At 34.9% G+C, this 13,601-nt stretch overlaps 1 protein-coding gene across 1 annotated transcript in view; it reads left to right on the forward strand.

The window, feature by feature from the left end:
* The window catches only part of LOC132696119 (zinc finger protein 395), a 68,494-nt gene that overhangs the window by 14,574 nt on the left and 40,319 nt on the right, over nt 1-13,601 (forward strand). Inside the window, exon 2 of the mRNA XM_060660744.1 lies at nt 13,232-13,401. Within this exon, the coding sequence (XP_060516727.1) occupies nt 13,232-13,401 (170 nt within the window). The remainder of the gene's footprint in view (nt 1-13,231; nt 13,402-13,601) is intronic.

Consider the following 13,601-nt stretch of genomic DNA (forward strand, 5'->3'; position numbering starts at 1 on the left):
GCTAATTTTTCAGCGTTAAATCAACCAAGTCCATTGGAAATTGGAAAGTTTGACATAATTTTATTGGGTGTTGTGAAAAATTGATTTTTATTGCGTCCTAAAAATTCCTGAATAAAATTGTTAAACATATGAACCACGTGATCCGTGAGCCGATATCAGTCAATGAAAGTTAATCTTGATACATGCTTGACTTAACACCATAAAATTTCATCAAGATTGGTTCCCGCCTCGACTTAAATTTAATTTTCGAAAATAAATAAGACCTTTGTGAAAACTAATAAATCTCTCAATAAATATTTAAATTTAATATACGTAATAAACACCCCGTTAAAATTATGACTGACACACATATATTTTTTGAAAATGATTCAAGTTCATAAGTGAGAAAACTGTATGGTAGGTAGTTACAATGTGGTGATTATCAGTTTGAATTAAGTTTTAACAAATATTTTACATATATGAAGTAAATAAATCGTACAACATAATTATAATTTAAAAAATAAAAGTCTGTTACTTGGATCGCGGAACAGATCTTCGCTTATAAGAATATTTTTCATTTGAAATTGCTACAAGTCCAGTTTTCAGTATTTGAGCAGTGCAGAGTTATCAGAGCAGTGCATATATCTATTGGACACTATAGTGGCCCTATTAAAGGTAAAAATTAACTCGTTTCCAAACAACATTTAACGAGACCATCTAATTTTTTTTTGGTTTTGGCTAGTTTGGCTAGTTTTGGCTAGTTCTACTGCCCTGTTTCCCTACATCGCTAGACCACTTTATAAAAGATATTTTATTGAAAACATAACAAATTAGCAGAAAACCTTCGACTTGGGCTGGACACCAAGTTAGGTTTAGGTTCTTCTTCTTCCTCCTTACGTTGTGAACATTATTCAAAAATCCTAAAGGATGTCTTCTTAAGAGAAGAGTCTGGACCATTCCATCATCCTCCAGGTTTGTTGGTCTATACTTAATGGGTTCTCAAAAAAGAGTACTTTGGCCGATAGCAAAGAACGACCTCCCCCGCGGACCATCCGGACTTCACCGGCGTGAACGGGAAAAAACAGCGGGTCCGATAACGATTATAACTTTAAAACCTTCACAAAGCACTCGAAAAGTAAACACTCCCCTTTTTGGAACCGATATCAAACCTTTAATGGACAATTACAACTGATTCTGTCGGGAGCGAATGGAGGTTAAACCTGTAATGCTTACGGCAGAATTCTAGGTTTAGTTGGTCTGTCTTGCCGACCTTCCACTGCGACCAATCGATCTATTGAGGTACACTACCAATTTTAAATTTTCTCCATCAAGGTCTTTCGGCTCCTAATTTGGGTATCTTATCATTTCCACCGCCGTTTCTACATCTTATCTTCATCCGAAAGGCCTTGCCTAACCACACCCTCTAAGGCAGTTGGGCGTTAATGTTAATATCTTCGAATGGACTAGTTCTGGTAATCACAGCCAGTATTGGAGAGCTCCCTTTGTTCTACAAGCGTCGATTGCATTCCTTGCCGATTGACGAGGAACAGTCAACCTCGGCTGTAGTATTATTGGTGACGTTTCTGTCCCTTTCGGTGCGAGAAAGTTTGCGTTTTTGTTTCCCTTCAAGCCACTGTGTCCATTTATCAATGTCACTAACCAAAACTAAACTATTTCAACGCTTCAATGGTGTCTAGCTTTGCGCAAGTTGGTCTGTGCGGGTTGTCTGTCTATAAGCAGAGCTCGATGATATGCACTTCCGCTGCGATATGTACCAAGGCTGTCTTTGGATGTTACCCATAGATAAAACGCCAGGGAGACTACTATTAGCCCGGTTCGGGGCCTGGAGTATTTTAAAATGGCATAAATCTGTTTAATAGAAATTATTTTTATTTATAGGGGGCATATTGATAAGCTGATTAAACCTGCTATGTATTATCGTGATTAACTAATTGAGGCATTACCCGTCAACACATGGGCGTCGGAGATAGATGGCTACAACATAATTATGCGCTACTGTTGGTCTTAAGTACTGCTATGAATCACAGAGGTTGTGAAGGTTGGTTGACTATTTAGTCATCTAACAAAATAAGTAGTTTATAACTTCGACAAGATCATAATAATAATAAACTGTGATTATTTTCTTCTTCTTTTTCAAAACTAACAAATTACTTTGTGTAACCAAACAGAAAAGTTTGGCTATGACTAAAAAAGATGCTCAGGAATTATTCTGGCAAACCACAGAAGGCGCTGTTGGGTAGGATTCGTTTACGGTTTACGTTTTTGAGAATTGTTACACGAATGGGTTTCTGCGAGGGGTAAATCAGGCGTATAATATGGTGTGTCAGCTCTGGGAAATCCGTCAGGTCTGTTAAATCTTTGCGTTTTGAACACATTTAGCAGCATTGTTGATTGGTCGACACAAGACTTCTAGGAATCCATTCATGAAATAACTTAATTAAAAATAAAAAGCTAAATAAAACTCCAACACAAGTGTTCTATAAAATAGGCAACCTGATACTTTCTTCCGATATAATTAAAAGTATTTATTTTAGTATGATCCCAAATTTTAAAATATGTATATGTGCAATAATATTTGTGGGGTATATATATATATATATATATTTATATATATATATATATATATATATATATATATATATATATATATATATATATATATATATATATATATATATATATATATATATATATATATATATATATATATATATATATATATATATATATATATATATATATATATATATATATATATATATATATATATATATATATATATATATATATATATATATATATATAGAAAAACATGCACAAAGTTGTTATAAAAGTTTTTTTGTTGCTTATTTCAATTTTTTGTAACTCCTGAAAAAAAATCGTTTTCTAAATTTGAAGAGAAAGCAAAAATGGAAAGACATAATTTTAAACACATTTGAAATGTTTAATTTTTATGACGGTTATGACTTTTATAACATTTAGTTCCCACTTTGTTGAAAGGGGGTTTGAAATAGTGAATTTTTTAAGTGTTCGTTACGTTAATTACGGATATATTATGTTTGTGTAAAATCGGGTGTATCAAATTTTTAATGTTGATTTGCTCCTCCGCTATCTATGTACACTTTTATAACAAAATTATTCTCGGTTTCGCCTTTCTCTAAAACTTTTTAAATAACTCAATCTGATTGAAAGGTTCACTAAAGTCAAAGACATAACAAAAGACGTGAAGGACAGAGGAAGCTCGTTATTAAGCGATTTAAATTTTGCCTTCGGGTGTCATTGCTCTTTATATTTGTCTACCTGAAACGACTTTATTGAAAATATAACGAACATGACTTGCAAATGGTTGCCCACCGTCTGACTTATTTTCACGCCAATGCTAATCCCGGTTCACTGTATTTGTTTCAATTCCATTGTTAATTTTGGGTCGTTTACCCGCACTGTGATCGTATTCCATTTGAAAATAACGTTTTGTGGGAAATCGAAATTAACCGAACGAAATTTAAACCGCAATGTTTTTGGCTCTTCTCGGAGGATAGCGTTGGATGTTGAAATGGTTGATATCGATTATTGGCAACAGTATAAGTGCGTTGATATTGTAATTTGTGTCTTTCACGCGAAAAGTTAAATATATATTAGAAATAGATTTCATTTGGTGAACAGGTTAATGATTAGGTCAGTGTCGGGGTGGCCAGTTATAGTGCCCTAGATATTAAGAAGTTATTTTGAATTTCACAAAATCAAAATTCCGACGAATTGCTAAAATGCCAAATTGGCGTTTGATTCGCCTGCTGTAAGCAGATATATTTTTCTTGAAATAGTTTACTTGGAAACATATAAGTGTAGGTTTTTCGTAGTCCTGTATATCGTCACGTTTAATATGTTTGTGAAAGTAAGAGGGAAAGTGGTGAAAGCAATCGCGTCTATTCTTGTCGACAACAGGTGAACGCTACGCAATAATAAGTTAACCGCTTTTATGGGCATGCAAATGCCTTCATTTTTTATAGAAAATGATGGGTTTCTTTTCTTTCCTTCCGTGTCAGGGTTCTGTAACAGGACAGGTATACGAAATATTGTCCACTCAATTAGTAGACCTGACTAATGGTGACAAACATCGAATATTCCAAACTTGACGATATATATTAAATTATAATGAGAGTAATATATTTCTCGTATCCGATAGAATTGAAATCTCGTTAGTAATTAGTCACTGACCCAGCAGTTCCACAGGCAGTGGAAATTGTAAGTACACATTTTTCGAATGGCACCTGCCGCAGGTTTTGACTGGAGGTCGCTGAAGTTTCATGGTTGTATGCACATTCAAATGTGGTTCCAGATCATTAATACTGAAGGGGCTATATCGCCGACAAAGGTTCATCTTAAAAATTAAAAAACAAGATATCTGACAAAAATGTATTTATAGTTCTGTAACTATTATCCAAACCTTTTCTTTCTATATTATACTGTTACCTTGCAACAAACGTCATTTCTACAAACCTAAATTAAACGTAACATAAATCTCTACCAATATGGTAAAAGAAAATAATTGTTTCCTTCCATCGAATTTCATTTGCATTGGTTGTTTTTATTTTAAAAACCAGGAGGATTTATATATTCTAAGAATCATGGAAACCTTAATAAAATTCTTTAAAAGCATACGGTAAAACTACAAGATTTATGAAATTTGTCTGGTCCGCAATTTGGGAAAAATCTAATTATTTGATAATTTCAAATGGAAATTCCAAAAATATTATTTGCATTATTATTTGACTTTGTTATCACAACTTAATTTGGCATTTTCGCCATTGCTCTTATTCTACATACCGATTGTATTGCCATATCGTAACAACTACGGAAAAATCCCTTCATAAAATATTCTAAAAGGATAAGGGGGAATTATTAGATCTTCAAAGTTTGATGGGTCCGCTATTTGGGAAAAACTTATATTCGTTTGGTAGGTAGGTAGGTAGGTGGGCAACAAAAGTCTGATTATTTTTTTTACGATTATCGTGATCATTTTTTCTGGGTAAACCGAAATATAATGCGACTAGATTGTTGCGTAAGTTGCATATATGTGCATAAGCGTATAAGTAATTATAATTATATTGTAATACACTATTATACTATCTAGATATGATAGTAACTTTCTAATAATATGATAGGTTGGAGTCTTGCAAGAATTTAATTAAATGTATTATTTGATTGCATAAATATTTTTAACTACTTACAAAAAAATATTATAAGAAGTCTTTTTCACACTTATTCACACCCAATGCATATATAAAAGCAAAAGACTTGCGCCAACGCAATTGCAAAGTAAAAAAATTGATGGTGATTGGATAATGACTTTTTTTCTGGGGTGAGGACAACTGGGTAAAAGGAACATTTTAACATTTTAATGCATATAGCTATTAGATTATATAGTGGCCATACTGCGCTACAAATTGATGCGCATGTTTCTACATTTCACCCATTAACCTGCCATGTTGGTTGTTGAGTGTCATTAAAAACGAGATTTTAAATCCCGCGCATGCGCATGTTCAATGCAGCTTTTCAATTTTTTTTATAGTTGCTTCATAAGTTTATGTATTATCGGCATACGCAGGACCTCTGTAAAAGCATATGTTTTAACGACATCTCTGACGGATTTTTTTAAAAATCACTTCGGAAGTAAAATTTGATTCTTCCGAGTCAAAATTAAAGCAAGAGCTTACAGGTTTATTTTTTAAACCCAACTAGCACACTTTAAGAGAACTGCTGGAATATACTTACAACTTTCCGACAAACCAGCTTTATAACGACAAGCAGCAGGATTTACGGATACATGGCTTTCTAAAATATTTAATTGGCCCTCAATTCCACAGGGATCGCTTTTAATTTTGCTAATTGTTCCTTGAGTCATCGCAGTAGCAGTAATTAAAATTAAATATTTTGCATTTAACAATCCTTCGCCTCTTCCAAAACACCGGCTTCCACATTACAATTTAAATACGACAAAATGGATTTCTTCGTAAGATATTGTGTTTGCGCCATTTTCCTCAAACCTCACACCACAAAAGCCACTAATAATGTTGTCGCTTATGCATGCAAATAAAATAAGGCTACCAAGGGTCAAAGGTAAAAGTTAAAAACTATGAAATACTTCCTGTTAACTGTCTGTAGCGGCACAAACGGAGAATAAATTCACGAATACTGTCGTTACATTGTTAAAAATATCTTCGCATGTCATTAGGCAACAAGAAGTAAATCAAATTGCTTAGAACGGAGGTGTGTTCATACGCAACGCTCAAGGTTGCTCGAATGCGCTTTTTAACCAATAGCCGCTTTCCGCTTCGAGATACGATCTCGTATTACCAACACCTACGTCATTACCGCAATTGAACGGAAAGGGTTTAGCTGATTTTCCGACGGTATGCGCTGCCTTTATTTGCTTGTTTATTCGAAGGTTAACGACGTCACGATGATTAAGATTTATTTCCTTTCAACTCACTGGTGACGTCAGCACGGGAAAGTAGTATGCCAGTAAACACGCCAAAACCGGTTTTTTAAATTCCCGTTGACCATAGAAAACGTCAATAAAAATGTGGAGGCTACAATCAAGATAAGTTCGTGATAACGGGAAAAAGGCAACGAAAACAAAAGACCTTAAGCGCAAGGAAGAAAAGTTAATTCTCGCGGTTCTTGAATACCTCCGATGCGGAGCTCGCGTTAAAAACCAAGCAATACACGCCTCGATGCAAAAAAATGACCTACAAAAACATCCGCGTTCTCATAGACAGGCAACGGCGAATTTAGTATTATACCGAAGGAAAATAAAATTTCCTTGGCCGTGCCGTCGCCTGCGTTGTCCGACGAAACAGCGCCTAAACAACAGTTACGATCTTCGCCGCTAAGAAGTCGCCATCGAATTTGGGTCAAGCAGGCAGCGCAAGGAGGAGCCGGAAGAATGGCCGCCGTGACGTCGACTCGGACTAACCTAATTTATACACCGGCAAGTGAATTTTAACACGTTCAATTAGGAGAACGTATGTGGCAATTTGTATAGCACAGTTATATACGTTCTTGATTTAAATTGCGGTTTACTTTCAACCGAGCGGAATGCAGCTTTGTTTGTGGACTTTTTTTTTGTTGAAAGCAGATTGATTGGCGTTGCTTTGTTTTTAGTCGGAAAATTGTACCAGGTAGCCAATTAACAAAGACGCTCGATCCTATCTGGAAAAGCAATTGTCGTAAAGCCATGGAGTGAAAAAACAATTTTAATTCAGAAGTATTAATAAAATAAAATTGAAATGCTTACATTAGTCCATATAAAGAACAAAATAGTTCCCATAGTTGCCGCTTTATACAGATGTGACTATTTTTAAAGTGAAATTGCAAGATATCAAATTTAGAATGGTTGTTTCTTGTCGATTATAAAATATCTTATTGCAAGCTTATTGTAATAAAACAAACTTTAATGAAAGGAGAAGATTAAAACAGTTTTAATCTTCTCCTGAAGATGCCAACTTGGTTGGCGAAACGCGCGTCGAGTGCGTAAAATTGAGTTTCGGTTTGTGGTAAAACGTGTTATTGTGTATCATTTTAATGGTTTAAAACAGTATGAATTCCAAACGGTCTCAAATTCCCCGTGTAAAAAACAAACGAATAACAACAAACCTTATCAAATCTTATTTTGATTTGTACAACCATCTGTTGCTCTGGCGCATCGACTATGGATAACCTGTAAATAAGCAGAAAAACGTTTATGCTTGACCACGAATATGTAACTGAATAATAAACATATTTTACCTAAATGGAGATATAGTGTTTAATAAACATCAATGATTTCATAAATAAGGAAACTTGACACCCATTGAGGCACTAGTCACTACACAGGGAGTGAAAAACAAAAGTGAACATCATGAACTACATTCTCGTTGATATATTGTAACCTACCGTTATTATGTTGAAATAAAAGAATGTAATTTTTAAAAGCTTCGTGTCAGTCGGGTGTTACAGACGGAAAAATAAGTTTCAGCGCATCTCGATTGATTGTAAGATGATTCAAATTGTGTCCCATTCGATTTCAAAAGCCAGTGCAAAGTCCGCCCTGATAATTCGCTCTTTCGCTCTTAAGTACAGGTTAACGTAGTTGTTCCAGCGATTTGAGACTGGCGCCCGCCATTGATTAAAAGCTCATTAAGCAAATTGTCAGTATTTGTCAGTGGCGTTGGGACTAGGTAATACAACGACAATTGTGGAAAAATATTGATTGAGGCTGATTTCTCTCGAGACACAAAATTATTGAAAATCGCTATACGTAAAATGATAAGTTATAGCTGGGCGTTCATAAAAGTATGAATAATGAATTTAGAAAAAGGCTACGATATAGAAGAGCAGACAAGATAAGGCAAGATAGCAGAAGAATTCAATGGCTTCGTTTTGACACTGACAAATGACGTGATACTGTTTTTTCCATTATTAAGTTGTTATTAAGTATGTTATTAAGAAGTATTTGTTAATCGAAACCAAATGTAGTTAATATACAGGTCAGCTTCGTTATACAGCGTCCCTTTTCCGGTAAGTAACGGCTTTGGGAGCGATCGAATATTTTCGGGGGATTTTATTGCATTTGAATTGTAATATGCAGCAGTTATTCTTCAGATAATCGTTTATTAAAAAAATTCTTGACTAAAGTGGCGTTTATTAAACATGTTGCATAACATTCGTTCACAAATCGACTCGAGAATTGTGTTTTTATGTTCGACAAACATCTAAAGCAATAAGGTCTAGTTAAATAATTTCTGAACGTATTTTTATAGAATAGTTCATGTTTTAGTTGGTATTTTAAGTAAACACAAATTTGTGAATTTTAAAAAATTAAAAAAAGAAGATGCCATGGCTGAAGAACAGTTGCGAATTGCGAAATACGCAACACTATCCATCTATATACAGATTGTCCGCACGCGCATCCCTTACGAAATAGCCAATCTTCATACAATTTAAGGAACCGAAAATTTTAAGAATTGCGTCTAATATATAGGTAATTTTAGAGAGGCGATCTACAAAGCAGGTTGATATATTTGCAATTTATTTTATGCGATGAACTTCGATTGTTATTATTTTATTGAATAACAACACACGACAATTTGCGAAGCACTTGAATTTAAATATAGTTTGATTTTGTTTTACGAATACAAAAGGTTTTTATAACAACTTAATGTACTTAAACAACAATAAAACGGGCAGATCCTGCCGTAGATATTTTCGTTAAGTAAATAAACAAGCTCGCAAGACCTTGCTCTTTCCGGCAGAAAACACGCATGACATACGTGCGTATCATAAATTTATCCGCCAATCGAATCGGTCTATTTCAAACTGAACTTTGGCAGCATTCGATAGGATACAGGGTGTTTCAGTTAGAAGAATTAGGTCAACGGCATTCATTATTTGTTCTTATTTCTGTTGCCGTGTAGATTTTGTACAAAATCTATTTGGGAGTTTGGCAAATGCACAATATCCTATATTTTATAAATCGTCATCTTTATATGGTTTGGAATTTGCCTATAATATAAAGCTATTAAGTGTGCAAATATTTAAAACAGCCGAAAACGTGTAAGATTAATTAATTTTTGTAATGTACATAAGACAACAAGTAAAAGACTTCTTCCAGTTATTGTAATTGTAAAGATAATTTGAGTGATTAATTTACTAACTTTTGAATTAAACGAAACATTGAGTTTCTAGTAAAATTAGACTGGTCTTTCCGATCGCAGAAGATAAACAACGACCACGACGTAGTTAATACTAGTTTACTAAAAACATCCGCAACAAAATTCCTCGTAATTCCGACCGATTCCATTCAGTATCGTAGCCTTGTCCAAACAAATTATACTTCACGCAAATTGATGCTCTGTGACGTCGACATCGCAAAAATCGTAAATCATCACCATGTTCAGTTAAAAAATTATTTTCAAATATTTTCTTTTGCGCGTATTTACCTAAGATGCGTCTAAATGACGTCGTTTGAAACAATAAATCAATTTGTCTTGCAGAATAGCGCAACAAAACGTTGTTACTGATATGGTGACCTAACCATGGTTCTCTCACTTGACGTAATTGAAAGTGATTCTAGATTACGGCAATGCAACACCCACGGATTGCTGCGAAACGAGGACACTTTGTTTTACGAATTAACAACTAGTATATCTATAATAAAACGAGGAGAGTGAGCTTTATTTCTGAAATCCCTTAAATAATGTCTAAAATTGGCCAAAAGTGCAAACAAACGTTTGTTTAGCAAAAATATTAACATTAAAAATATTCCGATACAATTATTTACTTTTTTTTACTTTGCTTTGTTGGAATTTACTATTGCACGCTACATATTCAAATTTTTTGTTTTGAACACTGACGGTTAATGTAACTCTGAGTACTCTCTGGGTTTTAGCTAGTTGCTAAACCATCCACTAATTATTTGCTGTTTTGTGGAAAACTGCGGCTTCCTTCAAAATAACAGCCGGTTGGCAAATTATCTGATTAGTTTGAAAACTAGCTGAGTAACCAAGTTAGCAGTAATATAATGGGTGTTTTTTTTCGATGTATAGAACTTTAAGTTGGCATTACTGTTCAAGATGGCGACCGATTTAACAGATGTCAAGTGATTTATTCTCAGTTTGGTTTGGCAATTCATCATGAATAGACTCACGCCTGAACAACGCTTGCAAATAGTGCAATTTTCTTTCGAAAATAATGGTTCTGTGCGGAATACGTATCGCGCACTACGTCCATTTTATCGTCGACAAAATCGTCTATCAGAGCAGTTAATTCGATTAACCATGGAACGTTTTCGCACCACGTTTACTCTTATTGATAACTCGCATCCCCAGAGACGCCGTACGGTGCGTATAGAAGAAGCTATTGCTGCTGTAGAGCGTAGCATTGTGGAAGACCCGAATGTGTCTATCCGCCATCGAGCACAGGAATTGGATCTGTGTCCATCCACTTTATGGAAGATTTTGCGGAAGGATCTTGGGTTACGTGCTTACAAAATCCAATTCGTGCAAGAATTGAAGCCAAGCGATCATCAAGTAAGGGCGTAGATTCGTCGAATGGGCCCAAAACGAGATTGCCGTTGTTCCCGATTTTCATAAGCGAATTTTGTTTAGCGATGAAGCGCACTTCTGGTTGAATGGCTACGTCAACAAACAAAACTGCCGCATTTGGAGCGAAGCTAATCTAATCAAGTGTATGTCAAAACACCATTACATCCAGAAAAACTGACTGTTTGGTGCGCTTTATGGGCTGGTGGAATCATTGGTCCGTACTTCTTCAAAAACGATGATGGCCAGAACGTTAAAATCAATGGTGATCGGTATAGAGCTATGATTACCAACTCTTTCATTCCTGAATTGAATAACCATGATGTCCAGGAGATGTGGTTTCAACAAGACGGTGCAACATGTCACACAGCTCGTGCACAATCGATTTACGTTTGGTGACCGTCTAATTTCACGTTTTGGACCTGTGAATTGGCCTCCAAGATCTTGTGATTTAACACTGCTAGACTACTTTCTGTATGGCTATGTAAAGTAATTGGTCTATGCGGATAAGCCACAAACGCTTTACCATTTGGAAGACAACATTCGCCGTGTTATTGCCGATATACGGCCACAAATTTTGAAAAAAAGTCATAGAAAATTGGACATCCAGATTGGACTACATCCGCGCCAGCCGTGGCGGTCATATGGCAGAAATCTTATTTAAAATTTAATGCCACAAGATTATCTTTCGGATCAATAAAATTCATGTCAATCGAATAATCCATCGTTGTTTTATTGCAACTTAAAGTTCTATACATCGAAAAAAAACACCCCTTATATAACTTAATATTCAACATGAATTTGCACTAAACATTCTTAAAAGCTTTCATAATTCCAGCTGGCATACCTGCCAACTACATACTCAGTGATTTTGGCAGCACGTAGAGATTCAGAAATGAAAGTTTCTGGAAATAAAAACGAGAACAAAGCTATTAGTGTAGCGCAAGCATTATTTTTTCTATTCAAAATTTCATTCTGCATAGGTATATGTCTAATTATAGATTTTTTTTTAATTTTCTGAAAACTGTAAAAATGTTGCGAGGAGCTAGGTGATACAAAAACAAACACCAAAACGTAAAAAAGTCGGAAAAAGTTATAAGCTTACTCATATTAAGCCCATAGTCAAAATTCAAGTTCGCCTTAAACCTACATAATGTCTATCAAATGGCTATTAATGCAATTACATCATTCGTTTCAGCCGGTTTAATTTAACCGCTCATTTGACGCGCTCCGTATACGTTCACATAGGTAAGTGGAATAATAAAATGTGACGTAACTGGTAGCTGTTGACTCGACATTGTTGTTTAGATAATAAAACTACGATATAGCCAGCTTGGCGACTGTTACTATCCACGTTTATTTTGACCTTTACCGATGAAACAAACCGATTTCTCTTGCCAACAAAAATCGGCACGCTTGCAGTTCTAGATGTTTATGAATAGATTTTACAGCGTTTGTTGAATGTCATTCCCCGTTTTAATTTTAAATAAGCAGGGTCGTGTTAATCAACCAATTAATTGAGTCGTTTTTTAATTAAACTTTTTTCATAAAAAATTGAAGATCCCTGTGTTCAAGTCCATAGTCATGGAAGTATAAAATTAATCAAGATATTCTAATATGTGATTTGTATATTAAATTGCGAAAATATTGTGCGCTGCTGGAGTTGAATAAATTAGCGGATCCATTAGAAGTTTCAGAACTAATTAATATCAAATTTTGTGAAGAAATATGCGTGCGTGAGGGCCTCTATATACTAAACCTTATAACTTTATCTATTGCAATAAAATGTCTAGCAAGTTAAAGTTTTTTTAAGTTTCCAAAAAATAGTAGCAACCTGTTGAGCGATCATAGTTATAAAATGCATTTGGATGAAATTCACTCACCTACTGAACTTCATCGCAATTGTGGAAAGCCACGCGTGGCCGATTTAAGGCTGCGCACAAATTACGAAATGGATATAGAAACCCAATAAAAATTGAGCCCTTGAAAATTTGACCAGAAACCTCATACGCCGTTACCGAAAATATGCATGGAATGATGATAATAATAACAGTTCAAAATAACTTCTAAACTACTAAATACTCCAATAACTTATAGGACATTTAAAATATGTTTATGCCGATTTGTCTAAAAATGCCGTTTTGTTACAGGCGCCATTCGAGGTGCAGAAGAAATTGGAAGAGGTGCGTTTATTGGAATCGCGCAAATCCGCCCGTCTTGCCGACCAAGATACCGATTTCGCTCGTTTGGCAGACATGGCCGGTGACAGAAAAAGAACTGCTTCCCACACCATCGACGTTCCTGTTCCTTCTCAATATGGGTAAGATGATTTCAAATGTAAATGATTATATTTGTTAAGCTTACCTTTGGCGAGAACATATATCTAATTTGTAATACAAAATATGAATCTCTAAAATCATATCTAGAATGTTAAAAATTCAACACGGATAAAAACTGGCAATCTAAAGTAAACCCTGCTTCTCCCTTAATGAACAATCTCACGAAGCTGCTTTATCATCA

Source organism: Cylas formicarius, unplaced genomic scaffold (genome assembly GCF_029955315.1).
Source record: "Cylas formicarius isolate icCylForm1 unplaced genomic scaffold, icCylForm1.1 PGA_scaffold_1__22_contigs__length_36826433, whole genome shotgun sequence".
Lineage (NCBI taxonomy): Eukaryota > Metazoa > Arthropoda > Insecta > Coleoptera > Brentidae > Cylas > Cylas formicarius.